The 27,572-nt window shown below is 42.7% G+C and overlaps 4 protein-coding genes across 6 annotated transcripts; all 4 read left to right on the top strand.

Moving 5' to 3' along the window:
* Window positions 1-283: 283 nt before the first annotated feature.
* LOC104422751 lies at window positions 284-7,003 on the top strand. 2 transcript variants are annotated; one of them, XM_010035173.3, is made up of 8 exons: window positions 284-448; window positions 1,321-1,479; window positions 1,602-2,727; window positions 3,072-3,186; window positions 3,284-3,647; window positions 3,755-4,121; window positions 4,293-5,571; window positions 6,315-7,003. In XM_010035173.3, the coding sequence occupies exons 5-7, from the start codon at window positions 3,334-3,336 to the stop codon at window positions 5,547-5,549; spliced, it is 1,938 nt and encodes a 645-aa protein (XP_010033475.2). In that variant the 5' UTR covers window positions 284-448; window positions 1,321-1,479; window positions 1,602-2,727; window positions 3,072-3,186; window positions 3,284-3,333; the 3' UTR covers window positions 5,550-5,571; window positions 6,315-7,003. The 2 variants fall into 2 exon arrangements, with proteins under 2 accessions (XP_010033475.2, XP_039159156.1); XM_039303222.1 differs by having other exon boundaries at window positions 4,293-5,582; window positions 6,315-6,746.
* Window positions 7,004-8,008: 1,005 nt separating this feature from the next.
* Window positions 8,009-14,747, top strand: LOC104423975 (involucrin). 2 transcript variants are annotated; one of them, XM_010036389.3, is made up of 8 exons: window positions 8,009-8,183; window positions 9,085-9,243; window positions 9,385-10,484; window positions 10,852-10,969; window positions 11,083-11,447; window positions 11,541-11,910; window positions 12,088-13,355; window positions 14,207-14,747. In XM_010036389.3, exons 1-7 carry the CDS (start codon window positions 8,100-8,102, stop codon window positions 13,309-13,311), a joined length of 3,420 nt encoding a protein of 1,139 aa, XP_010034691.3. In that variant the 5' UTR covers window positions 8,009-8,099; the 3' UTR covers window positions 13,312-13,355; window positions 14,207-14,747. The 2 variants fall into 2 exon arrangements, with proteins under 2 accessions (XP_010034691.3, XP_039159155.1); XM_039303221.1 differs by having other exon boundaries at window positions 14,197-14,747.
* A 1,693-nt stretch (window positions 14,748-16,440) lies between these two features.
* LOC108955606 (probable disease resistance protein RF45) lies at window positions 16,441-18,552 on the top strand. The gene has a single exon (XM_018863635.2). It carries the CDS (start codon window positions 16,441-16,443, stop codon window positions 18,550-18,552), a length of 2,112 nt encoding a protein of 703 aa, XP_018719180.2.
* Window positions 18,553-25,375: 6,823 nt separating this feature from the next.
* On the top strand, window positions 25,376-27,133 carry LOC104422750 (60S ribosomal protein L8-3). The gene is made up of 2 exons (XM_010035171.3): window positions 25,376-25,884; window positions 26,604-27,133. The coding sequence occupies exons 1-2, from the start codon at window positions 25,445-25,447 to the stop codon at window positions 26,944-26,946; spliced, it is 783 nt and encodes a 260-aa protein (XP_010033473.1). The 5' UTR covers window positions 25,376-25,444; the 3' UTR covers window positions 26,947-27,133.
* Window positions 27,134-27,572: the final 439 nt, after the last annotated feature.

Genomic DNA, 27,572 nt, shown 5'->3' with positions numbered 1-27,572 from the left:
GTTGGCTACAAAAAAAAAAAAAAAAGGAATATACAAAACCAAGTGTGATTAGTAATGTAATTATTCCAACTGTATTTAGTACGATAGGGCGGGCTCGGGTGGGACATGCCCGTGGACCGCCCGACCGTTGATCATCTCTAGTCGCCATATTAAAAAATCACAATATATCTTTCAAGACTCATTATTTAAAAATTAATTCATCATGGTGGCCGAACTTAAAATAATATAATTTTTTTTGGCGCACTTCGAAGCGGCGGTTAGTCGCAGCTCTCCCACTGCGAACTACCCAACGGTATAAAATGCTCTTCCGCCCGGCCTCACGTCCCGCAGCCCTAGAAATCACTCCCGCGAAGCCATGGGCACCTCCACCGCCCAACCGCCGCCGTCCTCCGCCGCGGATTCCCTCCCGCCGCCGGCCGACTCCGTCCAGCTCAGCCCCTCGTCCCAGGTAACCCGCTCGGCTCGCCGGCCTCCTGGTCGGAGGATGCGATCGGCGATTTCTTCTCTTCTCTCTCTGCTCATTTTTGATACGTGATCGTGGCGATGTTGGGGTTACTAGTAGTCTTTCGTCCCGCGATCTCCCCGGTCTTTGCTTTTCCTGGTCTGCGCTTAGGTTTGTCTGGGGACTGCGTGCTAACTGGTCGAGTCCATAGATTTCGAAATCCGTTCGCTGGGTTTTGCTCCGTCTGTGTAGTAATGGTAATGCATGCATCGTTTGAGGGGATGGTTATGAATCTATGGATCGATGACCTGAACAGTGTCAGTATCGATCGTCCGGAGGTCCAATTTCGCGGCAAAGTTGGGTTTTTTGTGTGTGTGGGATCGCATGCGCCCCAAGAACTTTTGAGGATGACAATCCGTTTTTATATTTAAGATAGAGACGGGGAGATACGTGCCGCCCAAATCACTTCTCCAGTTGGCAAGGAGATAAAGGAAACTTTGTTTCATGGAAAATGACTGATTTGTAAAATATATTTTTTTTTAAAAATAATTGTCTATATCGCTTGCAAAAAGATGAATAAATGAATAACATTGTACAGGAAAATATATAAACATGAATTGTTATTGATAATGAAAACATTTTTTATCGACTAATTATTTCAAGCGATCAATTTATTATTCTTAGGAAAATATTTTCTGAACCATTCATTTTCCGCGAAACGAATTAAGTCTTAAGTAAATCTTCTCTGATTTTTTTAATGGCAGGCTCCTTCTAGGAGTTGCACACCTTTGAAGGTTTTTTTTTTTTTTGGTTCACTTCAAATTTATGCATGAGTTTGCTAGGGAACTTAATGTGTTTCATTGCATTAACATAAGCAGAAGAGGATCGGAAAACTTGCTGACATGGTTCTGGCCAACCTCGCCAAGTTGGGCCCTACCAATGGAACGCCTGCATCCCATTCCCGAAACAGCATCGAGAAGCGACTCAGCAAGCTATTCCCATCATTCCCCACTCCCGATCACCCTACCTATGCCTTGGTATTTGCCTTCTCTTTTCTTTTCTTCTCATTTACTGCTCTTCCAAGTCCAATCCCCCAAAATTTTGAGCATCCTGCTTTCATAGTTGTTGTGCGTCTGATTTGCACGAGCATTTTGTCTAGATGATTCGCAGGGCAATTCAGGAACTAAATGAGGAAGGGGGATCTAGTGAGGAATTAATATCTAAGTTCATTAAGGCAGAATATCAGGATTTGCCATGGGGACATGCCAGCTTGTTGAGCCATCATCTAAAGAAGCTCAGTGAATGTGGGGAGATTGTTTCTGCATCAGTGAACCGTTACATTTTACCATTTGGTGACAACAATTTGTTCAAACCTGGTCGGAGGGATAAAAGTAAGAGAGGTGGCCGGCTAAGGAGAGAGGAAGAAAAGTTACACAAAAGGAAAAATTCATTGTCTGAGAAAGAGAATCTTGGAGTTGGGGATAGAAGTAAGCAGCAAGGTTTAGTGATTCAAGTTACCAATCCACCGAAGAAAGCTCTTCCGTCACTAAGGAAGACTGAGGGCACAGATCAATCACAGCATCAGCAAGTTCAGCCAAATAGACTACAGAAGTTGGATGTGATGAATAAAGGAAGAATAGGGGTTGAAGCAAATGAAGTTCTACATGAAGCACATATGCAGGAATGCAAAAGAATTGAGGTCTTAGAGAAGGCACGAGAGGGAATCTTTCAAGCAATTGAAGAAGAAAAACAAGAGTGCCAACAATCCAAAGCAGTTCAGCTGAAAGAGGAACTTCCTCAACAGCGTAAAATAATTGAAGAATCTAGACCTGCAGAGCAGGAAAACGAAGTAATTGAAAATCAAGCTCAATTGCGTGTGCAGCATGACAAAGATCACAGTCAATCAATTGTTCACAAGGATGAACATGACAAAGATCATAGTCAATCGATTGTTCACAAGGATGAAGTTCAAAAACAAATTGTGGTTGTTGTGGAGCAGCATCCACGGCATCAAACCCAGGATAATGAAGCCATGGAAGAAGAATATGTAGGAGAAGACCTTGATGGGAAATTAGTTGAACAGGATAAAGTTGAAGTCATCAGGGAGCACGACCTACAAGACCAAAGGTGTGAGATTCTTGGCGTACAACTCCATATGTTGGAAGAAGAAATATCAGGGATGGAAGAGCTAACCAATCACCCGAGGCAACAAATTGGATTGGCTGACGAAGATGTTGTCGCCCAGAAACATTAATTGAATCAAGGAACAGAAGTAATGATGTTTGGTATGCTCTTTTCCCTTTTTCCCTCCTTCCATTCTCATTTCTCGCAGATTGACGAGCACTTGGGTGCTAAAAAGAGAACAGATGATGAAGTATACTGGTTGATATAAATCACAACTAGCAAATTTTGATTGATTGAGCACAGTTAGTCCAACATTCGTATTGCGGAAGTTTAAGATTACCTTTTCGTCTATTATGTTGGGATGTATTACAATCTTCATCTTAACAATGTGCGGACATGTAGAAATTTTTTTGGTAACATTTAGGCGCTGTAGACTTCCATCCCATTATTGTATGATGGTCTGATGATAATCCAATTACTGATTTCTTTTCCCCTGATAAAATAGCGTGGTGCAGAAGCAGTCACATGAGAAACAAGCGGAGATTCCCTCTATTGTGGTCAGACCGGATCTGTTTCCTACTCCTACTTTTGCGGAAGCAGGTCCGTCACAAATTTCTAAGGTAAATTTGCACATGTGATGAAATTTTGCTTGTTTTCCTTTGATCCCTCTGTGTGAACTCTGCTGGTATAATTTATCTTTGCTTCACTTATAATCAGGAGAAGTGTATAGAACTGCTTAAGCGGAACAAAGAGATTGAGGGTGGCTCATGGCAATTTTGGAATCTTGGAATGCGATGGGGTCATCAATCCACACGCCTCGGCAGAATCTGTCGGTGGAATGCAAGGATCATGAAGCTGTAGAGGGGCAAAAGTTGACAACTGACATTGGAGAAAAAGAAATTTCCACAGAGATGTGCTGGCAAGAAGAGATTCATACTCAAGTGAAGGCACCGATATTTAATGTGAAGAAACAAGTGGAGCTTTCTAGTTCCAAGAGGCCCCCAGAGGTTGAAGCAGTAGTATTGCACAATCAATCTCTGAGGGAGAAGCAACCAAAGCTTTCTGACCATGACTTACCCAGGTATGTGTAACTACTCTGTGTAACTAACTTTTTTTAGTACTTCCAAGTGTGCTACCAAATTTCAAGCAGCTCCTTGAGAAGCAACCACATGATTTGGCTGTTTTCAGATCACTGGAATTTGAATCAGAGGCACTAGCAACTAATCATACTGTGAACAAGTCCACTGGATCAGGATCAGTAACTACTGGTGCACCTTTTGATGTGCCACCTGTGGATTTAGGGAAGTTTAAGAAGGTCCAAGAAACCGAAATTTTTGCTCCTAAATATCATGCTGAAAGTTTCAGTAAGCAGAAGCCACCTGAGTCTCAGTTGGATGCACAAGAGGATGCGCAGTCCTATGCACAAGCACAATTATTAGAACCTTCATTTGAAGGAAAAACTTCACAGGTTAGATCGCCATTCAAGGAAGAACCTGCTTTGCCACATGGACCTGTGGATTTGGAGCATGGTCAGAGAAGCCAAATGCCACACCAGGTAAAACTATGAAAATAACATTCCTAAGTTTTTCAGGCAGGCAAATTCACATTCATGTCGTGTTCCTGCAGCTAATAAAGTGAATAGAAATGCAGGAAGCGTGAAAATCAGTCGTCAAGAATAAGGTTGACGTGATTTTGAGATGAACTAATTCTCTGTTTCATGTATCAGTTGCAGCTCGATGGGGAGGGGCAGCAAGAACTTTCTGTTCACGGCCATGCGGTGGTGCTAGAAGCAGCCAACTTTATGCCTCCATGTTTGACTCAAGTGCAGAATCTTGGACAACAGCAGCAAGCGAAAACCCAGCCTTGGGGACAAGGCTTCTTGAATGTCAAAGGAAATGGTGCTTCTGCCTTTAGGGTGGAATCAATATCACCCCAGAGCAAGCAACTGAGTCCTGAGCAGCATAAATTTTCTGAATCCCAAACAAGTCCTGTATCTGCATTTGTAGTTGGACTGCCTGCAGCAGTGCATCATGACCAGGTGCAGAATGAACTGCGATGTGAAAAGTTACTTCCTCGGGATTGGGAGCTTCCTCCTTCCAAAGAATCTGCACTCCCTTTAATTAATGAGCGAGAGAACAAGGCAAACAAGAATAGCAGGCCGATCAGGTGCTATAGCCTAGAGTTATTTGATCGTGAAGCAGTTGCTCCTTTTACATTTTTGCCGAAGTCCCCGCAGCCAGAGCAGCAGAAGAGAGAAAGGCTTTTGCAGCAGAAGCCCCTCCAAGCTGAAAAGATGGCTACAGCGGCTAAAATGTTACTCCTTCGGCATCAACATGAGCAGCCATGTGAGCTTAAGAGCATTGGGAACCACTTGCAGCAAGGTGAGCCAAAGCTTCAAATTGAAGAACTGGAATCAAATCACCAGTTGTCCAAAATGAATTTGGAGATTCTGCATAAGGCAGTGGACATTCCGCAGCAACCACAGCATCGGATAACTAGGAGGTATGCTAAACGGCAAATGTTGCGACAGCAATCATTGTTGTACAAGCACAAATTGCGCCGTCGAGTGTCAGGGCCCTCTCAAGGTGATCCTAGCTTGGATAGAGTACCTGCAGATTTGTTGCCATTAAAACATGACACTACTGTCAGTGCTGTTGTGCAACCACAGATTGTGCAACAGGGGCAACGACAGCTTAAACGCCATGGGAGGACTCCTCAACCCAAGCAGCAGGAACAACCGGAGATTAAACATCTTGAGAGACCTCCTAAATTAAGACCAGATGAAGATGGAGTTGTCAGGACCCCTCCTTTAGATCAGCATCATCAACAATCGTGTGGTCCAGTCCAAGGAGACCTTGTAAACGAAAAGCCAGTGATGCTACAAATGAAGGAACCCTGCCTTCTTCTGAGCATGCACAGAAGCAGCATCTTGGAAGACCTCCTAAACCAAAACCTGTTTTACCTGCAGGACCTGTTCATCTGACAGTAATTGATAAATCACAGAGGTAGTGTCCTGGTAGGTTTTATTAGTGTTGTGTATTCTAATTTGCTTGTTTGGTCCTGGCTATTTTAGATGCTTGTGGTCGCGGTTTTGAGTAGCTGGCCATCTCAGATTTGGCTGTCCTCTTGTTGAATCACATGTAGCTTTCGCATAAGCAACTGTGTTTGGAAAATTGTATTGACTGTGATGGCCACTACAGCAAATAGCTTAATTTATTACAACCTGAAAGAAGCTTAATATCTGTTGAAATTATCTGAGGGTATTGGATGGTAAATTTATTTTTATCAGGCTTATATGAAGGATACAATAGGAATTTCCTTTGTCATCGCTCCCTGCATATGGACAAGCAATGCAGATCCTATGATCGAATCTTGATGAGCGATGCCGATTCTATTGTTTTTTTGTCATGCAATTATGATTGATAACTTCTGTTTTTGATCATATGCACCGATCTTGAGACCGTTTTATCTTAATCAATTAATGGATTCTGTAAACCATATATTTGGATGTTTTGAGGTCATCTTATTTCTTTTAACTCTGAAATTGCAATTGATTCGACATGATTTGTGCTTAGAAAATCTCGCATAGTCTTTCTCCACCAAAAACATGAGCAATGGGACTGGCAAGATCATAATTTCTTGTCAGTTGAGATTTGGCCGTTCCTTCCTCGGCATATACACTAGTGTGACAACTTAATATGCTATGAATTAAATTTGTGAAAGTGACGTGATTTTCATGTAACTTCAGATCCGAGCTTTCGTCTGGTGCTATGAACGGGCAGGTCACGGGTGGAGAAAGAATCGAGAAGCCCCTTCCTGAGCTGGCGTGTGCACCTCCACAAGTTCAGGGTGAAGGGGAACTCCCTGCGTGAGGTGCATGGTGTCGTAGCGGCACAAAAAGCACTTGTCAGGCATGAGGCTTCACCTCCGGCCAGAAGGTTGATCTCAATGCTTCTAGGAGGACTACTTGGGCATAGAGGACAAGATGCCGAAGCTGGCTGCTAAGGCCTGCTGAGAGGGCATGAGGGGATATATGTACAGATGTGTGTAATTTGCCTTTTCCATTGCCCTGATTTGTCTTATAAAGCCTGGAGCTTGTGGATGCGCTTTTGGTTGGGAATTTTGCTTTGTCTTTGACATGTTTGCTAGCTCTGCTATTTACCATCCGGACTGAGTTATACTTTTTCGCCTTTTAAGTTGTGATTCTACATCGGGGGAGAGCGTCCGCGGACCGTGGGCACCTCGATCGGCACTGTATCGATATTTGGCAGTGGCACCACAAAGGCACAGTCCAAACATAGTTTTTTTTTTTAATGGAGGGGTGCCTGTATCTCTTCACTGTTTTAGCTTAGAAAGTGGAATCTTGAAGTCGAGTGAGGAAATTGCTTGACCGTATGAATCAAGCAAGTTGGATGAGTTGATTGTCAAAAGAAAAAAGAGAAAAAAAGAAAAGTAGTCGTGTGAACCGATTGCAATCATTATTGGTCATATACCCTCTTACTCCAATGACAAGAATCAAATGTGACTTTTTTTTTTACACTCTTCTAATTGAAGTTGTGTCTAGCTCAAAAGTTGAAGGGCAAGTGTAAAATAAGAAGAGATGATTATGATACTTCTAGTTCTTGCATCCTACCTTGAAATTGCATTAAGGATTGAGAACATAAATTTAGGATGCACATGATAATTATTTTATATTTTTATTTATCTATTTTCAGTATAGGTTTAGAACATAAATCAGTTTGATGACATAATTTTATTTATTTTTTATTTCTAGAATAATGTCTTGGTACATAAATAGGTTTGGAGAAAAAAAGAGAAGTAAATATTTTTACTTTTTTATTTTTGAAACAAAATGAGAAAAAAAAGAAAGAAAGTCTTTTCATTTTCATTACTTACTCTTGCACTTAATCAACTGTCCACCTATTGCGGCTCACTTGAGAGGTAGAAATTTTGTGTTGTTGTCAGATAAATTTCTATTTCGGGAACATAAATTTAGTGTTAGTATCAAATGCGTATTTGTATTCTATTGATTCAGAAATAGATTTTTGGAATAAAGTAGTTATAAATTATAAAAATATATTTAATATATAACGTGTCGGAACGTGTCGAAATTCTCTATTTTTAAGAAATGACGTGTCGAGGTGTTGTGTCGTAGGTGTCGCGTGTCGCGTGTCGTGTCGGTCTTTACATAGGTTATAATTCGCGCCCTCGGCTTACGAAACAAGGGCGTTGAATTTCAACGGGCCAGCTTCGGCCCGACTTTAGGGAAAATATTAGGCCCGAATGGTCGAGCAGAGTCACGATCGGGCCTAAAAGAAGCCCAAAGGCAAAACCCCCCCCAAAAGAAAAAAAGCACGAACAAAACGACGTCGCTGCCGCCTCAGAAACCTATATAAGCCAGCCGTCACTTCGTCTTCTTCGTTTCGCTCACCGAGTCTTACATCCGACGAGGTGGGTGGCGTCGTCGCCGCGCATTGAAGCGGCGCCTGATAGGAGCAAGGGGGCTCTCAGTTTCCCCGGCGGAGAGCCCTAAATGGGTGCCGCCACCACCGCCCGACCGCCACCGTCTTCCACGCTGGCTCTTCCACTGACCGCTGAGCTCTCCCTCTCGTCTCAGGTAGCCTCAACCCTCGTCGGAGGATGCATTGGTGGATTTCTTTTCTTCTCTCTCGGTTTGATACCGTGTCGCGGATCGTCCGTTTGGGAGAAGAATTTGTTCGTTCGGGTAATGTTGAGATATTAATTTTTGCTGTTGGGGTTGGGAGTTGGTGGTCAGTTTACGAGTGCGAAGAAAGGTTCCTCTTTTAAAACTAGATTTTGGTAAGAAAGGCCCAAAACTATCCAGCGTTGCTATTAAAATCCCCAACAATCACACGGCCCCCAAGGGAGGTGCGGGGCCCGATTTTTGGGGGAGATTGTTGGGACTTGGTTGTGGAAGGGCTTGGTGGTCGAGTGTAAGGGACCCTTTGAGAGGTGAGAAAGACCCAAGACCACCCAATATTTGTTTCATGATTTCTCTGGTCTTGCTTTTCCTAATTCACGCGCCTCAGTTTGTCTGAGGACTGTATGTTAGTTGAGTCCGAGATTTTAGAAACCATTCGCAGTGTTTTTGCTCCATCTGTGTAATGCTAATGCATGCATTCTTCAAAGGACGGTTTAAGAATCTATAGATTGATGACCTGAATAATGTCCGTCGTCTCGAGCTCCAATTTTGTGGCAAAGTTGTCTTCTTGTGTTGAATTGTGTATGCCCCATGAAGGGGAATTTATTAGAATGATAATCCAATTTTTTATGAAAGAGAGGGGTGGGCAGTTTGTATAAGTCAATTTGTGCTCCCGGATAACTTCTCCAATCAGTGAGGAGATAAAGGAAACTTAAGTAAATATTCCGGGATTTTATAAATTGCGAGCAGCTTCTAAGAGTTGCGCACATTGAAGATTCTCCTTTTTTTCCTTCAAATTCATGCACGTGTTTGCATTTAGGGAATTTAACATGTTTCATTGCATTAACATGAGCAGGAGAGGATTAGAAAGCTTGCTGACGTGGTTCTGGCAAACCTCGCCAAGTTGGGCGCTACCAATGGAATGCCTGCATCCCATTCCCGAAATAGCATTGAGGAGCGACTCAGCAAGCTATTCCCAACGTTCCAGACTCCCAATCACCCTACCTATGCCTTGGTATTTTACCTTTTTTTTTATCTCATCTAATGCTCTTCCATGCACAATCCTTGGAGCGATCTGCTTTCTTGGGGTTTTCCTGCATATTTTTGGTAAACCTGTGTTTTACAAGAAGCTGATTTGCAAGTGCATTTTGTCTAGATGATTCGCAGGGCAATTCAGGAATTAAATGAGGAAGGGGGATCTAGTGAGGAATCGATATCTAAGTTCATTAAGGCAGAATATCAGGATTTGCCATGGGGACACACCAGCTTGTTGAGTCATCACCTGATGAAGCTCAGTGAATGTGGGGAAATTATTTCTGCTCCTGTGAACTGTTACACTTTACCATTTGGTGACAACAATTTCTCGGTACATGGTCGGAGGGATAAAAGTGAGAGAGGCGGCCAGCTAAGGAGTGAGAGAGAAAAGTTACACAAAAAGAAAGATGCATTCACTGAGAAAGAGAATGTCGGAGTAGGGGATAGAAGTAAGCAGCAAGCTTTAGTGATTCAAGTTACCAACCCGCCAAAAAAAGCTCGCCAGTCATTTAGCGGGGCTGAGGGCATAGATCAATTTGAGCATCAGCAAGTTGAGCTAAATAGATTACAGGAGCTGGATGTGATGAAAGAAGGAAGAATAGGGGTTGAAGCGAATGAAGTACTACATGAAGCACATATGCAGGAATACAAAAGAATTGAGGTCTCGGAGAAAGCACAAGAGGGAGTCGTTCAAGCAATTGAAGGACAAAAACAAGAGTGCCAACAATCTAGAGCAGTTCAGCTGAAAGAGAAACATCCTCAACAGCATGAAGTAATTGAAGAATCTAAACCCCCAGAGCAGGATGAAGTAACCGAAAATCAAGCTCAGTTGCAGGAGCAGCATGACAAAAATAATAGTCAATCAATTGTTCGTAAGGATGAAGCTCAAAAACAAATTGATGTGGTTGTTGTGGAGGAGAATCCACAACATCAAACCCAGGATAACGAAGCCATGGAAGAAGAACATTTAGGAGAAGACCTTGATGGAAAATTAGTTGAACAATATAAAAGAAATGAATGGCAAGTTGAAGTCGTCAAGGAGAATGAACTACAGGATCAACATTGTGAGGCTCTTGGTGTACAGCTCCAGACATTGGAAAAAGAAATAGCAGGGATGGAAGAGCTAACTAATCACCTGAGGCAACAAATTCAATTGGCTGACAAACATGTTGCTGCGCAAGAAACATTAATTGAATCGAGGAACAGAAGTACTGATGTTTGGTATGCTCTTTCCCTTTATCTCTTCCTTCCGTTCTCGTTTCTTGCAGGTTGATGAGCATGTGGGTGCTAAAAGGAGAGCAAATGATTAAAGTATAGCAGCAAACTAGTTAATTAATTGGTTGATATAAATCACAACTAGCAAAGTTCAATTGATTGAGCATAGCTATTCGAACAATCGAACCACGGAAGTTTAAGATTACCTTTTTGTCTATTTTGTTGGGATATATTACAATCTTTATTATAACAATGTGCGGACATTTAGGAACAAAATTTTGGTAACATTTAGACATTGCAAACTTCCATCCTGTCACCGTATAAGGGCCTGATGATAATCCAATGACTGATTTTTTTCCCCCCGATAAAATAGCACTGTGCAGAAGCAGCTACATGACAAACAAGGAGAGATTCTCTCTATCATGGTCAGACCCGATCCACTTCCTTGTACTCCTACTTTTGAGGACGTAGGTCCATCACATATATCTAAGGTAAATATGCATTCTGATCTTTACTAAATATGATGAAGTTTTGCGTGTTTTCCTTTGATCCCTTTGTGTAAACTCTGCTGTTATAATTGCATCTTTGTTTCACTAATAATCAGGAGAAGTGTATAGAACTGCTAAAGCGGAACAAAGAGATTGAGGGTCGGCTCATGGCAATTTTTGAATCTTGGAATGCATTGGAGTCCGCAACCCATGTGCCTCGGCAAAATCTGGTGGTCGAAGGCAAGGATCGTGAACCTCTAGAGGGGAAAATGTTGATAAGTGACATTGGAGAAATAGAAATTTCCAGACAGATGTGCCAGCAAGAAGGCATTCATACTCTGCTGAAGGTACCTATATTCAATGTGAAGAAACAAGTGGAGCTTTCTAGTTCCAAGAGGCCCCCAGAAGTTGAAGCAGCAGTATTGGACAATGTTTCTCTGGGGGAGACGCAACCAAAGCTTTCTGACCATGACTTACCCAGGTATGTGTTACTATTTTTTCTTAGTACTTCCAAGTGTGCTACCAAATTTTAATTTGCTTCTTGGGAAGCAACTCATGATTTGGCTGTTTACAGATCACTGGAAGTTGAACCAGAGGCATTAACAACTAATCTTACTGTGGACATGTCCGCTGGATCAGGATCAATAACTACTGGTGCCTCTTTTGATGTGCCACTTGTGGATTTAGGGAAGTTTAAGAAGGTCGAAGAAACTGAAGTTTCTGCTCCTAAATATCATGATGAAATTTTTAGTCAGCAGAAGCCACCTAAGTCTCAGTTAGATGCTGCCATTTATGCACAAGAGGATGCACGGGTCTATGAGCAAGCACAATTATTAGAACCCTCATATGAAAGAAAAACTTCACCGCCATTCAAAGAAGCACCTGCTTTGCCACATGGACCTGTGGATTTGGAGCATGATGAGAGAAGCCAAACTTCATACCAGGTAAAACTATGACAATCTTGTCCCTAAGTTCTTCAGGCAAGCAGATTCACATTCATGTCATGCTTCCTGCAGCTAATAAAGTGAACGGAAATGCGGGAAGAGTGAAAATCATTGTCAAGAATAAGGTTCACATGATTTTGAGTTGAACTAATTCTCTGTTTCACGTATCCACTGCAGCTTGATGGGGAGAGGCAGCAAGAACTTTCTGTTCAAGGCCATGCTGTGGTGCTAGAAGCAGCCAACATGATGCCTCCGTGTCAGACTCAAGTGCAGAATCTCAGACAACAGCAGCAAGCGAAAACCCAGCCTTGGGGACAAGGCTTCTTGAATGTCAAAGGAAATGGCGCTTCTGCCTTTAGGATGGAGTCAATACAACCACAGAGCAAGCAACTGAGTCCTGAACGGGATAAATTCTCTAAATCCCAAACAAGTTCTGTATCTGCATCTGCGGTTGGACTGCCTGCAGCAGTGCATCATGAGCAGGTGCAGAATGAACTGCAATGGGAAAAATTTCTTCCACGGGATTGTAAGCTTCCTCCTTCTGAAGCATCTGCACTCCCTTTAATTAATGAGCAAGAGAACGAAGCAAACATGAAAGGCAGCCCGATCAGGTGCTATGGCCTAGACTTATTTGACCATAAAGCAGTTGCTCCTTCCACATTTTTGCCGAAGTCCTTGCAGCCAGAGCAGCAGAAGAGGAAAAGGCCTTTGCAGCAGAAGCTCCTCCAATCTGAAAAGATGGCTACAACTGCTAAAATGTTACTCCTGCGGCATCAACATGAGCAGACATGCGAGCTTAAGTGCAGTGCGAACGGCTTGCAGCTAGATGAGCCAAAGCTTCAAATTGAAGAATCGGGATCAAATCGGCCAGTGTCTGAAATGAATTTGGAGATTCTGCACAAGGTAGTGGACATTCCGCAGCAACCACAGCATTGGAAAATGGGGAGGCACACTAAACTGCAAATGTCGCAACAGCAATTGTACAAGAACAAATTGCGTCCTCGAGAGTCAGGGCCCATTCAAGGCGATCTTGGCTTAGATAGAGTACCTGCAGATTTGTTGCCATTAAATCATGAGATTGCTGTCAATGCTGTTTTGCAACCACAGATTGTGCAACAGGGACAACCACAGCTTAAACTCCGTGGGAGGCCTCCTCAAACCAAGCAGCAGGGACAATTGGAGATTAAATGTCTTGGGAGACCTCCTAAATTAAGACCAGATGAAGATGGAGTTGTCAGGACCTCTCCTTTAGATCAGCGTCATCAACAATCGTGTGGTCCAGTCCAAGAAAGACCTCGCAAACGGAAAGCCGGTGATGCTAGAAGTGAAGGAAACCTGCCTTCTTCCGGGCATGCACAGAAGCGGCGTCTTGGAAGACCTCCTAAACCAAAACCTGTTTGACATGCAGGACTTCTTGATCTGACCGAAATTGACAAATTGCAGAGGTAATGTTCTGGAATGTTTTAATGTTGTGTGTTTTAATTTGCCTGCTTGGTCCTGGCTATTAGAGATGTTTGTGATTGTGGTTTTGAGTGGCTGGCAATCTCAGATTTGGCTGTCCTCTTGTTGAATCATGTGTAGCTTTCGCCGAAGCAACCATTTCCCGGAAAGTCTATCGACTGCCATGGCCACTACTTCGAAGTTAGTGGACGTAGTGCCCCTCTGATGCTTTCGGTTTACTAATTGTGTGCTCTTTGTTGAGGTGCCATATCAAATATTTGTGGCGCTATGAGATCCCTTTGTGCATCAGGCACTAATCACTAAATAGCTTAATATGTTGTGGAAATTATCTGGAGGTACTGGATGGTAATTTTTATTATCAGGCTTATGTGAAGGATGCAATAGGAATTTCCTTGGTCATTGCTCTCTGCCTCTTGACAAGTGATGCAGATCCTATGATTGATCTTGATGAGTGACGCAGACTCTATAGCTTTTTTATCTTGTAGTTGTAATTATTACTTCGGTGCTTAATCATATCCACCAATCTTGTGACTGTTTTATCTTAATCAATTCATGGTTTCTGTAAACCATATCATGTGCACGTCTTGAGGTTGACTTTTTTCTTTTAATTCTCCCAAATTGAAATTGATTTGACATTATTTGTACTTAGAAAATCTCGCTTAAGTCTTTCTCCATCGAAAACATGAGAAATGAGGCTGGCAAGATCATAGTTCTTGTTGGTTGAGATCTGGCTGTTCCTTCTGCAGCATACACAGTAGTGTGATAACTTCTATTCACTACGTATAAGATCTGTGTAAGTGACGTGATTTCCATTTTACATTCAAGCTTCCATCAGGTGCTACGAACGGGCAAGTCGCAGGTGGAGAAAGAACCAAGAAGCTCCTTCCTGAGCTGGCATGCGCACCTCCACAAGTTCAGGGTGAAGGGGAACTCTCGGCGTAAGGTGCATGGTATCATGGACCCAGTTGAGCAAACCTCACGGGCGAGGTAGTGGCCAGCGCAGTGGTCTCAAGAAGTACCAGTCAGGCACAAGGCTCCACCTCCAGCCACAAGGTCGATCTCAACGCTTCTGGGAGGACTAATTGTGCATAGCGGAGAAGATGCTGCAGCTGGCTGCTAAGGCCTGATAAGAGGGCTTAAAGGGATATATGTATAGATGCGTGTGATTTGCGTTCTCCATTGCCCTGATCTGTGTCTCATAAATTCTGGAGCTTGGGATGCGCTTTTAGTTGGTAGTTGTTTTTTTCTACCGAAGTGTACAGGATTAGTCTTCCGCAGGTTGACTATAGGATGCTGTTACTTACCATTAGGACTGAGATTATGCTTGTTTGCTTTGAAGTTGTTCTGCTTTATTGGCGGAGAGCGTTGGTGGGCCACCATGTCTTATGCTTGTTTGCACGCATGTCTTCTTCACGAAGTTGAAGATCGAAGAGGATTTCCATCTTTTATAAGACCCAAAAGAACTTGCATCGGTTAATGCGCATTGGGAAAAAATGGGACTCATGCAAAATTAATTGACGTTCCGAACTTTTATATATCCTCCTGTTGAAGTTGTACATTCATAAAAGGATTTATCATGAAAGAGAAAAAATTAACGCAATGATATGACGAATTTTTTATAGACCTGAAAATTGTGTATTGCAGTAGGGCTTGCTGTCTCATGTGGCATTGTATATTGAATTGGGGTCTTAGCCATTTACCGGAGATGATGAGAAGGTTCCTTGAATATTAACAGATCGATAAAATGATATAAGAGTATGGTCTTGCTCTTTGCTGTCTAGTTTAAGCTACCTTAGACTTGTCAAACTTTAACCCACGTATGAAGGGCGGGCCATTAGATGAGCTGACTTTGTTCAGAAAAATGGGATGGATATATATCCGTTTAGAATGGCAAAACCCAAAAATATGGATGTTTTATGGATTCACCATTTACCCAAAACCTACCCTTCTTTGTGACTCTCTTCACCCCTTCTCCGACTATTCAAGTTCAGAGAAGTTTTAGTAGGCTTACCAAATGGGGCCGACTTCACCCTTATTAAAATTATCAAGGCAGCTTCTTTTTTGTCCCATTTATTATTATTAAACTTGCAAGCTTCATTTGTTAGTCACTAGAATATATCTTTTCTTGGTTGCATTCGATATTATTAGTTTTATGTAATATTCTAATCTTAGCTCTTGTTATTGCAATCTATGGTCAGCATAAATTATCTTCTTCGAGATCTTACATTCCATTTAATTGAAATTTCAATCTATTCATGTTATTTGTTGCCGTAATTTTATTAATTCACTAGTAAGTACTACCTTTCTTTTAATTTTCATTGTGAATTAATGCAAAAATTGAAAATTTTATGCAACGATGGAAACCAATTCTTTAGTATCTTATAGTGGAAATAGTGATTTTATCTAAATAACATATACACATGAAGAACTTAAAGTAAATTAGCTAGATGGATATGGGTTTCCATAGGTTGGATTAAATTGGAGGAAGAAGGAAGGAAGGAAATTAAAAAAAAAAAAAAAGAGAGAGTAAAGGAAAAATAATAAAAAAAAATATTAAAATTATTTTAAAAATTATCAACATTAGTGCCGATCGCGTCATGTAGGATAGCTAGTATCTATATTAGAGATGGTTGGTTGGCCGGCCGAATGAACTAAATTGTCACAATTACAATAGGTTCATGATTTTATTTTTTATTTTTAACTAATTTTCCCTTGGTCCGACAATAATATGTGAATTGACTATCTTCATGTGTAAGAGCAAAGTAAGGAATATTAAGATAGATATGTAAGATTATTATATTAAAAGAAAATAATTGTTTAGTTTTATCTTTATCATTGTCATTGCGAGAGACACTTTATACGGTCTCCCGTTAAAAAATCGCACAAGCAAAGAATTAAACAATGCTTGTTGTAGATGGGAGAGGCCACGCCAAGAAAAGCATGGAAAAGTAAAGAATAAATACGTGGAGAGTTATATGTCCTCACAAATTAATTCAATTGCAAGCAAACAAGCCAACAGACACACACATACCCGCACGACCTCGCTCGAAATAAACATATTGATTAGGCATGGCTGCTTCCGACACGAGAAGCTGCATGTTGGTCGCCGAAGCCGCCACCCAGATCGTGTTGCAGAAACTAGATATCTTGCTCTCTCGCCCGGTGTGCATCGAGTGCTTATCGATGCGAGCCAGTATGGAGGACGCCAAGGCGAAGCTGGCCACGATCCAAGACTTCATTTCCACTCAATACAGACCGTCCAAAACCACGGAGTGGTCGGGGCGCCTCCTCCAAGCCATGAACTACGCTGAGGAATTCATAGACAAGTTCCAGCTCAGAAAGGCCTGCAAGAGGCACGAGGCCCTCCACATGGCCGCATGGCCGCTTGCTGCGCTCGTCGCCAAGTGCAAGCTGCGGAGGGACTTGTCCATACTGGTGAATAAGATGGAGGGGCTGTGTGATGAGAAGTTCCTGAAGGAAGCGGCTGAGCACAAGAGGAAAAATGGACCTGCCAGTTCCTCCTCCCATCCTCGTGCTCCATGGCAAGGCACAAAATTGGCGAGTCTGACTAGTTTCTGGGATCGGTACGTGCCTATTATTTCCTTATATCTTCAGGACGAGAAAAAGAAGCTAATGAAGTGGATGATAATGCAGCAAGGGGGGATCCAAGGGACTTCAATTTTCGGCAGGTCAGGGACCGGCAAGGCGATCCTCGCAAGATGGGCCCACAGCCAAGCGAAGTACATGGACTATGAGCGGCGTGCTTATGTCCACATCTCGGCCGGCATGGACAAGCGGCAGTTCCTGTTCGAGATACTGAAGCAAGTCGAGAAGCAAGCGAGGGAAATGAAGGACATGGATATCAAGGAGATAAAGGCAATGCTGAGTCGGAAATTGGCTGAGACGAAGAGATTTCTCATAGTGTTGGATGAAGTGCAGCAGTCCAACGAGCCACTCTTGCGAGAGTTAGCGATGATCCTTCCGTTCTCTTCGCAGGGCCACCTAATTTATACCACTCAGGACGATAAGATAGCCCAGTACATGAATACATCCGGGACAGAGCCGATCAAGTTAGAAGATATGGACGTTGAAGGAAGCCAGCGCATGCTAGCATGGGAGTTGCATGGAGTACCAGATGGTGGGAAACTCTCAGATGAGGAGAAAAAGATCCTAGAAATTTGTCCTGCCGTGCCGCTCTGCATATCTTTAATCGGTGGGTTTCTGTCGAATGCTGCAGAGCACGAACGAGCAGCGTTGGCGAAAGAGCGTTCTATGATGACATTGTTAGATATACTACAATTGAGTTGCCATAAATTGCCGGTCCATCTAAAACCTTGCTTCATCTACATGGCTTTGTTCCCCGTAACATTCCCCATTCCGACAAGAAGGCTATTGAGGCTGTGGTTGGCTGATGGCTTATTGAATTCGCATTGTTACGACATAGAAGGGGAAAGGACAAGGAAGCCCGAGGATGTGGGAGCGATGTTCATTCTGGAGCTCGCGCATAGGAATGTGATCTATGTGCCGAGCCGGAGGAAGGATGGATCCCCCAAAACTTGCCAGATGGTCGTTCCTCTGCATGAGATGATCCGCCCGATCGCAATGAGCGTGGGGTTCCTCCACATACATGCCGCTCGCAAGTCGGAAGGCGGGAACGACCATGACCCAACCAGCCAGCAACAGCAGCCGCCGGCCCAACCACGAGAAAGAACCAAGGTTCGGTGGCTTGTGGAGCACGCAAACATAGTCACCGTCGGCAGCCGTGGCTACCCCAATTTGAACCTCCGCCACGTAAGCTCGTTTCTGTCGTTCCACCAGAGGAGAGGCGTGCTGACCAAAGACGTCAGCACGTTTCTTAGGAAGATGACGTCCGAGACTGACTATAGCTTGCTAAGGGTGCTTGATTTGGAGGGTGTGTATAAGCCATCCTTGCAAGGCGTGCTCCCCAAGCTGGTGCTCCTGAGGTACCTAGGGTTGAGATCCACGGTGTTGGACTCGATCCCACGTGAGGTTGCGGATCTGCACTACCTCGAGACTCTGGACATAAAGCACACTAACATCACTTCGCTGCCGAGTTCCTTAGAAGGCGAGGAACTTGAGGCACCTGCATCTAAATTGGTTTTATGTCGACTTGACGAACATCCTCAGGGCTTGTCGCAACAATGTCAATGCCTTGACTAAACTCCAAACCCTAAGCGGGCTGGTTATCGGTGAAGTGAAGGAGGACTCGATGACGGACCACATGAACTGCTTGACCACGCTCAAGCTTTTCTTGCAACACTCGGGTGACGGCACCTCAGGAGCTGCAGGGAAAACAATAGCCGATTGGATTAGCCTGATGCTCACCAATCTCCAGTCCTTGACCTTTGGGGTGATACAAGAAGCCAAGCCTGCCGAAGGAGCCGAAGACGCGAAAGGAGCCAAGCCTGCGGAAGAAGGAGCCGAAGCCCCGAAAGTAGCCGAGCCGGCAGAAGGAGCCGAGCCCACGAAATCGCAGATAGGCCCATTACCGGAACTATCGTTGGCTGAACGACATCGGGACCTGTTGGAGCTCTACTTGCTGGGCCAACTCAACAAACCCATCTGGACCCAGCTCTTGCCTGGCTCGCTCAGGGTATTGACTCTGTCGGGTTCGAAGGTGGAAGATGACATGATGCCCCTGTTGGGTGATCTCCTGAAGAACCTGAGGACGCTGAGGCTGTTCGCCAATTCCTTCCTAGACACTCGAATGAGGTTCGCCAAAGGTGGGTTTCCGACCCTCCAGTTCTTGAAGATTTGGAAGCTGCCTCGCCTTCGGGAGGTGATCATTGAAAAAGGAGCATTGCTCCGACTCAAAGAACTTGAGTTTAGGCACCTCGATGCGATGAAAAATGTTGAAGGGATCAACATGTGTCAGGAATTGAAGACTATATGTGTGGTAGTCAAAAAGGGTGCTCATGGTTTTGTCGACCATCTCAAGGGCAAAATAGGAAAGGGACAGAACCTGCGCAAAATAGAAGAAGCCGAGACGCCCGAATCTACGGACAATGACGAGGACAACAGGTATGTGACCATATTAAATCTCAAACATGATGAAAATGTTTCTATATATTGGTAATTTCAATCATTTTTTATTAGTTATTAACAAGAATGATAAAACTCAGGGACGAGCATGTTGAAGATTATATTGGGGATGACAATGACAGGTTTGGGACAATACTAAATCTCAAACACGTTCTTTACGCATAATGATGAAATTATTTTTATAGGCTTCATAATTCTAATAAATATTAAATCTCAAACATGTTCATTAAGTATGATGATGGAATTATTTTTATTGGCTTGATAATTTCAATAATTACTTATTGGCTATTAAAAAACGACAAAAATCAGGGACGATAATCCTGTTCAAAGGGACATCAAGAGGCGCGAACCTGCGGATGACGGCAACAGGTTTGGAACATATTCTTTACGCATGGTGATGAAAGTGTTTTTATAGACTCGATAATTTCTCATTGCTGATTACGATTATGATTTTTATCGGATAAGGATCACGTTGGCTCATTTTTCCATACGAAATCAATACGTATTAAGAAATTATGAAGGCAACGGTGAATCCTACCAAAATAACACAAAATCACATGAGCAGTATCATTTAACTTTTGTGGAATCTAATATTGGATTCAAAAGTAACCTTTGGAACCAACCTTACTCTCCATAGCCTACGCATGTTGAGTGAACCTTTCACCCAGCTCACACACAAGATGCTCAGAAAAAGATTACGAGATTTTTTCACACTAATTAAGACCTCTTCTTTACTTACCATTTCATAGTTAAAAACATGAACCTTCTCGTATAGGAACAAAATTTGTGAAGCTAGTGTTTTGACTGTAGAATTGGTATTGAGTGTAAATTGAGTTCAGTGGAAGGTTGATAAGGCTTCTCTAAATTGTACGTGTAAAGTTTAAAGTTGGTGTGATTTTGCGACGTTCCTTTATTTATTTATTTATTTATAATAATAGTGTTAGTGTACAATAGAGAATCATTTTCTAGGGTGATATGATCTGCAAATCCTACTGGGTTTTCTTACTCTGAAACTATGAATTAGAAAACCTCAGGACTGCTTTTATTTTGGCTGCATGAGTCTTCATAAAATTGCATTAATTACAGCATCAGGAAGTTATGGGGTTGGCTCAGAGGATGGCTGTGAGGGCGATCTGAATGTAGATGAAGAAGCTGACGGAGGGACTTTAATAGAGGACTCTGGCAGCATGTGGATTGAGGATTTACTGGAACATGAACTGTGCAAAACAAAAGCGAAGGAGGATGATAATGAACTGTCAGATGGTTGGAGCTCAGTGAGCTTGATATTGATAAGGAGATGCTCTTACTCTTGATTTTTCTGCTAAATGTCCGGTTGGCGTTAGCTACATTCATCCTGAATTAAATGATACTAGTGTAGTTGGACCATTTAGGGATTTCCAGTTGATGCATGATTATTTGTATGTTGTACAATCTCATCTTCCATAAACATGGTGGAGAAACTCTATCATGTGTTAATTATAGACTGAAAATTAACATTATCGAGTTTCAGGGGCTATATGCACAAGCAAGCACCATTTCCTTATAACATACTTGCTCTGGAGATTATCTTTTTTTTGTGGTGAAATACTTGCTCTGGAGATTATCTCTAGTACCATCTTTGAGCTTTTTGCCATGTGATGAATTTATGGTTTACAAACTCCTTTTATCTTGCGCTAAGATTTACTTGCTCTTAGCTCGTCTGGAAACATGCTCGAGAGTGGAGACATCATTTTTCAGTACCAAATTCAAGTATCTAAACGTACTATGTCTCAACAATAACCCAGTTGAAGAGAAATGACATGTGCATTTGCGCCCGAGTAACTTAGAGCAGGCTTTTAGAGGAGGGAAAGCTTAAGGGTTTTACCTTCAGTGATGGCTGTCTGGCAGATAAAATTCTGCAGGCTTGTCCTCGGCTTGAAATCTTTAATTCACCTTCAGTACATAATTTTGGAGAGTGGGCGTTGGGATTTTGTGCAGAAGTCTGGCTAATATTCTTTGTCTGAGTTGCATCGAGTTACTTTACTACACTTCATCTTTTACATGTTCTTCATTACTATCATTGATGCCTTTGTTGTGATTGTTTTTATATCATTTTTTGTGTTGTGATTCATTTTCATTGTTGAGTGGTTAGGTTTCATTCTAGGATCATAATAAACCCAAAAACATTGCATGGACACTAAGCAGACTAGAACTTTATAACTCATAATTGATAAAAGATTGCATGGACACTTTAGCTGACAAATTATCAAGTTTAGGTACTGAAATGGCACGAGTTAAATAACCACCGTAATCTAGTTCTTGACCCTAGATTTTTTGTTGTGTAGGAAGTAAAGTATGTTCTCATACCTCACTTGATTTTTAGCTAATCTCAACAGGCTGGTAGCAATTCTTCATTTAGCATTCTATTGGAGTTTATCAAATTAAAACCTTAACCCCAACACCGCATGAGGTAAGGATTTGGGAGAATCCACTTCGATTGAAGACTGTTGGGCCCCAATTCGATATTACCTCTATACCCATTTTTTTCGCAATGCCCATGTCGGGAGAGTTGCGAAAAAATTCAATACTTTGAAGCAGTGCACAAGGTCTAACCATCTTCCAGAGCTTGATTACATCGGGCAAATTTTATCTCTTGTTGATGCTGTGGACATAGATGCTCAGCAACAGCCATGATAATTCGGTACTTATCTCTTGCTGCTCTGTTTTTCTTGACCTTTTTCTGGGCTCTGTTTTGGTTATTTATCGGAAGATCAGCTCGCAGCTAGTAAAGTTTTTGTTTTGTAAGGTTTAAAGGGTTTGAGATGTTCTTGGGATGGATATAGGTTCTTCACCAGTTAATTGTCTATCTTGTTCGGTAGAACAATGAGCTCAAATGCCTGTTGGATTTGTTGTAACTTACCCCTTTCATTCGCTTTCAATTAGTACATTCGGGGTGTGTTTGTTTCACGGAAAACATAACGTTTTTGGAAAATGTTTTCCGGAAATCATTTTCCAGGAAAATGGTTAATTTTCCTTTGTTTGGTAATATGTGATTGAAAGTATTTTTGGTGTTTGGATCACATTTGAAAAAAAATTGAATGACATTTGACCTAACAATTGACAATAGTGTACCCCTTACTTCCAAATTAATTTGTTGAGTCCATGACCTTTTTTAACTTTATAAAAATATTTTTTTATAAAAATCGAAATTATAATTATTTTTCATATTTCAATTATTTTTCTTTTTTTCTTTCTTTTTATTCCTTCCTTAGCCAAAGTGGGTCGGTGGTGAGTCGGGCCGCCGGTCGGCGATGAGCCAGGCGAGATCGAGCCTTGCCCGACGTCGCGAGCTCGAGGCTCGGCCTCGCCAACGATTGGCGAGGCTCGAGCTCACCGGCATCGGGCGAGGCCTCGGCCTCGCCGGATCGGCAAGATCGAGCCTCGCCCGTGCCGGCGAGATCGAGTCTCACCCGATGTCAACGACCTCAAGCCTCACCAGATCAACATCAGATTTTTTTCATTTTCCTTGGGTTTGCCTCATTTGAAGTTGCTACCTTCTTATTCAAGTTTGAATGAGCTTCAGATGAGTTGAAGCCTGTATGTTTACTTCCTTTAGATCTGGTTAAATTCTGAAGAATGCAATATGTTGTGCACAAGAGAGAGAATGGACCAACCCTTTTGTGTTTGCGAAAAGCAAGGGAAATTTTTTTGATGGGAATGCAGTAACTGGAAGTTTGGTTCTGTTGTTTCAACTATTGTGGTCCCTAGGGGTGAGCAATTTGGTCTAGGGTTGACCCTAGAACAACCCTAGACGGGCCCAACCCCGCCGGTCTTGGTCCGGTTCCCGAGGGACTGGGTCGGTCCTTGGTCCTGAATTCCAGGGGACCAATTTGTGCGGAGTTGGTCCTCGGTCCCAGAGTTTTGGGTCGGTCCAACCCCTGGGACCAACCCTATATATTATATTATATTATATTATTTATAATTCTCTTATATATTCAAACCTAAGTAAAATGTCTGTTATATTATATTATATTGAAATATTCTATCAATAGTACTAATAATAATTTCAATTTAAAACTTTTGTTGAGTATTAATTAAGTGTCGTTTTGTTTTGTTTCGGGTGTTTAGAAGTTCAAGTGAATTAACAAGATGTGAAGTTATATATTCATGGTTTATATTAAGTATTTTGAATTTTTTTATGGTTTAATTGTATTTTACTAGTGAATTTCAGCTGCACTTTGCTTTTCAATTTGTGTCAAATGGTAGAAGTTTTTGAAGAGTAGAGTAGTACTTTGATTTGCTCACGGTGATTTGCTAGTCAAGTGGTGTGAAACTCATTTTTTGGTTGAGTGGACTCTACATGATCAAATGCAGGAAAACACTTTTGCATATGGTGTTATGAATATTAAAGATAGATGATTACAAGAACTTTCCATCTTGTCCCATATCTCGATGAGCGGTTAGCGGTACAAAATTTATATTATTGTGTCATCTTAAATTTGCTAAATATGTATTGGTATTTATAGTTTAGTTGCACAATGTCGCATTATTGATGGAAGTGTAATTTGAATTTGTAAGTTTGCTTTTTTAGGGAGTATAAAAAATAAGACGAAAAAAATTATCGATCGGTCCGGGTTGACCACGGAATCGGACCAACCCATTGGGTTGGTGCGGTCTTTGGTCCCAGCTCAATAGGGTCGGTCCTCGGTTCTAAAAATTGAGGGACCGACACCGCACGGCGAGTTAGCCCTAGGGTTAGGGGTGGCCGGACCAACCCGGACCATGCTCACCCCTAGTGGTCCCTTTGTGTGGGCTTTCAAATGATTGTCCTTTTCATTGAAGAACTTTGTATTTGGGTTTGTGTCGGTGCACGATGGTGGCCGCGGCCACTCGGCTTTGGATCGATCTTTCCAGCAGTGACACCGCAAACTCCCGGTCCGAAACATAATAATATTTAGTTGGATGAAGTATATGAGGGATCGCTGCATCTCTATCTTCGTTTCAGCTTGGAAAGTGGAATGTCTCAGTCAAATCTGCTAATAGTGCGAGTGATGAAATTATTTTGATTGCGTAAGTCAGGCAAGTCAGACGATTTGATTGTCAAAAAAGAAGAAGAGAAAGGCTACGAAAGTGACATCTTACATAGGAAACTAAATCATACCAACACCCGACATAGAAATACCGGTTTTCACATTTTGGCTCGGATAATTATGGTAGCATGGTCCGTTAGAATTCTGAAGGTAAATAAACACGAACCGATTACGATTATCATGATTATAGTCGCTCATACACTCAAGTAATTTTTATCTTAGAGTTAATATCACAAAAAATCTTGAATTGGTACATTTACGATAAATTTACCCCAAACTAATTCAGAAGCCCCAAATTGGTACGTTTGTGATAAATTTAAACTTGTTAGTTTTTAATATCACAAAAAACCTATATAGCGAACGGAGAGTAAAATTCCAAACTCCACGTGTCATCGATGGTAAAATGCAATGAAAATTAATAGAGGGTAAATTTATTGAAGGTGTATCGATTTTGGGTTTTTGGTGGTTAAAAAATTAGTATGAGGTAAATTCGTTACAGATGTCTTATTTTGGGATGGTGGTGTTAACCCAAAATAAAAGGAAGGCGGCTCAAGAATTAGGAGATGATCATGATTCCAGTTCTTGCGTGCTACCTTGGATTGCATGAGGATTAAAGACGAAAATTAGCTTCTGAAACAGGGGATAACTTTCAACGGGCCGGCTTCGGCCCAAAGCCCGGGAAAGTTTTAGGCCCGAGCGGTCGAGCGGGAACTCAAGATCGGGCCCTAAAAGTAGCAACTCGGGCCTCCACAAAAGCCCAAAGGCCTAAAAGCCCTAAGAAAAGGAGCGCAAAAACGACGTCGCCGCCATCCTCAGGAAACCCTAGCTCCCCTCGGGAACCCTACTATATAAACCAGCCTGCAACCTTCTTCGTTTTCTCCATTCCACAGCCTCTCGCGCACCCCCCTCCACCAAAGCTCCGAAATCCCGACGACGGCGAGATGGGTCGCGTGATCCGGGCGCAGCGTAAGGGTGCGGGCTCCGTCTTCAAGTCCCACACCCACCACCGGAAGGGGCCGGCGAGGTTCCGGAGCCTCGACTTCGGGGAGCGCAACGGGTACCTCAAGGGCGTTGTCACCGAGATCGTGCACGACCCGGGCCGCGGCGCCCCGCTCGCCCGCGTCGCCTTCCGCCACCCCTTCCGCTACAAGAAGCAGAAGGAGCTCTTCGTCGCCGCCGAGGGCATGTACACCGGCCAGTTCGTCTACTGTGGCAAGAAGGCCACCCTCGTCGTCGGCAACGTCCTGCCCCTCCGCTCCATCCCCGAGGGTGCCGTCGTGTGCAACGTCGAGCACCACGTCGGGGACCGCGGGGTCTTCGCCAGGGCCTCCGGGGACTACGCGATCGTGATCAGCCACAACCCTGATAACGACACCTCCAGGTATTTCCTTGTTGGTTGCAATTAGCTTTGCCCGCTGTCGGTCTGCTCATTTTGATGTTGTGGTGTGCATATTTGTCTGAGTTTACTTGCTGGGTTCTGGCCATTTTGGTGGATTTCGAGTTTCAGCCATGATTTCGGGGTTTTCGGCTTGGTTTGCCCTTGCTTAGTTCTTCACTGTCTGCTCTGGTGCAGCGTGTCGTGGTGCCGTCTATGGTGTTTATCACAGAGGTCCGACAGCCCCATATGGGATAGGGATTAGATTTCCGAATTGCTTAATTTGTTGTAGTAGTTATCTAAAGGGGCTCTTGATATCAGGTCGCTTGAATGCTTTGATATGACTTTCTTGATGCCTATCTGATGCTGTTTCTATCTTGTATTTGTGACTGAAACTTCTGTTCTTCATCATATCTGCTGGTTGGTCCGGTTATGCAGCTATTGTGGCTCATTTTGTTTACACGTCTTTCACGACCCACAATTATGTGAAGATAAGTTAATTGATCTGGTTATCTGAAATGTGAAGTTGGGTTGACATGATTTGTGCACATGAAATCCGGTGTGCTCTTGCTCCGCTGAGTACATTGGCTACAGAACTAACGAAACTACAATGTTCTTGCTGGTTCATGTTTTGTTATACTGCAACATATCCACTAGTTCGCCAAACTGAGTTTGCTACAATTTTGAGCTGTGTGAAAGTGAACTGATGTCTTATGTTACTTCAGAATCAAGCTTCCATCCGGGTCGAAGAAAATTGTGCCAAGTGGCTGCCGAGCAATGATCGGGCAGGTTGCTGGTGGAGGAAGAACTGAGAAGCCCCTTCTTAAGGCTGGCAATGCTTACCACAAGTTCAGAGTGAAGAGGAACTGCTGGCCCAAGGTGCGTGGTGTGGCCATGAACCCAGTTGAGCATCCTCACGGAGGAGGTAATCACCAACACATTGGTCACGCGAGCACAGTCAGGCGTGACGCGCCACCTGGCCAGAAGGTTGGTCTCATCGCCGCTCGGAGGACTGGTCGGCTCAGAGGACAAGCCGCCGCAACTGCTTCCAAGGCTGATAAGGCTTGAAGAGATATTCCTGTTTTTCTTCATTTGGTATTCCGTTGGACTCGGTTTTGGGTATTCTACAATTATAATTCTGGGAATTTGCGGATGCATTTTGTAGTCGAAGTTTTGCTCTGGTTTAATGTATCAGATAGTCTTTTATATGCTAAATTGCCATGAGAGGTGGTGTCGCATTGCCTCTCATTAATTATTTTTCCCTTCTCTCTATGAATATCAAATAAATTAATTATACTTAATACTTTTTAACGAAATCATGGATATTCCATTCGTGATTAATAACTTATATTAAATCCACGTCAAAATATCCATGACTTATATTATTCTCTTAATGGGTCGATCTGGATATGACAATAATCGATTATCTGCAGTAATTGCTCACGTCCTGCAGTAGACAACCATCCATCCGAGCTTGGGGATAGGGGTTGTAGGCTTTGATTTTTCTCTCCTGATCTAATTTGGGAGTCAGTTTTTCGCTTGGTTTAATGTCTTCTTTCGTCCGTTGTTATTACTTTTCTTTGCTTGTTGTGGTGAATATATTTGCTTGAAGACCGATTTAGATCCAGTGGAGTTTTTTTTTTTTTTTTTTTCCCGATTTAAATATAGATTTGGGAGTTTCTTGGAGGCATTCA

This window comes from Eucalyptus grandis, chromosome 10 (genome assembly GCF_016545825.1).
Source record: "Eucalyptus grandis isolate ANBG69807.140 chromosome 10, ASM1654582v1, whole genome shotgun sequence".
Taxonomy (NCBI): domain Eukaryota; kingdom Viridiplantae; phylum Streptophyta; class Magnoliopsida; order Myrtales; family Myrtaceae; genus Eucalyptus; species Eucalyptus grandis.
The sequence above is the reverse complement of the archived record's forward strand: the minus strand, read 5'-3'. Positions and strand labels throughout refer to the sequence as shown.

What these genes read in the sequence shown, in the direction of transcription:
- LOC108955606 (XM_018863635.2), top strand. Translation starts at nt 16,441, where the DNA reads ATGGCTGCTTCCGACACGAGAAGCTGCATGTTGGTCGCCGAAGCCGCC.
- LOC104422751 (XM_010035173.3), top strand. Translation starts at nt 3,334, where the DNA reads ATGGCAATTTTGGAATCTTGGAATGCGATGGGGTCATCAATCCACACG. An exon ending in TCTGACCATGACTTACCCAG is followed by an intron (nt 3,648 to 3,754) that starts GTATGTGTAACT and finishes GGCTGTTTTCAG; the next exon opens with ATCACTGGAATTTGAATCAG. An exon ending in GAAGCCAAATGCCACACCAG is followed by an intron (nt 4,122 to 4,292) that starts GTAAAACTATGA and finishes TTCATGTATCAG; the next exon opens with TTGCAGCTCGATGGGGAGGG.
- LOC104423975 (XM_010036389.3), top strand. Translation starts at nt 8,100, where the DNA reads ATGGGTGCCGCCACCACCGCCCGACCGCCACCGTCTTCCACGCTGGCT. An exon ending in AACAGAAGTACTGATGTTTG is followed by an intron (nt 10,485 to 10,851) that starts GTATGCTCTTTC and finishes CCGATAAAATAG; the next exon opens with CACTGTGCAGAAGCAGCTAC. An exon ending in GAAGCCAAACTTCATACCAG is followed by an intron (nt 11,911 to 12,087) that starts GTAAAACTATGA and finishes TATCCACTGCAG; the next exon opens with CTTGATGGGGAGAGGCAGCA.
- LOC104422750 (XM_010035171.3), top strand. Translation starts at nt 25,445, where the DNA reads ATGGGTCGCGTGATCCGGGCGCAGCGTAAGGGTGCGGGCTCCGTCTTC. An exon ending in CCTGATAACGACACCTCCAG is followed by an intron (nt 25,885 to 26,603) that starts GTATTTCCTTGT and finishes ATGTTACTTCAG; the next exon opens with AATCAAGCTTCCATCCGGGT.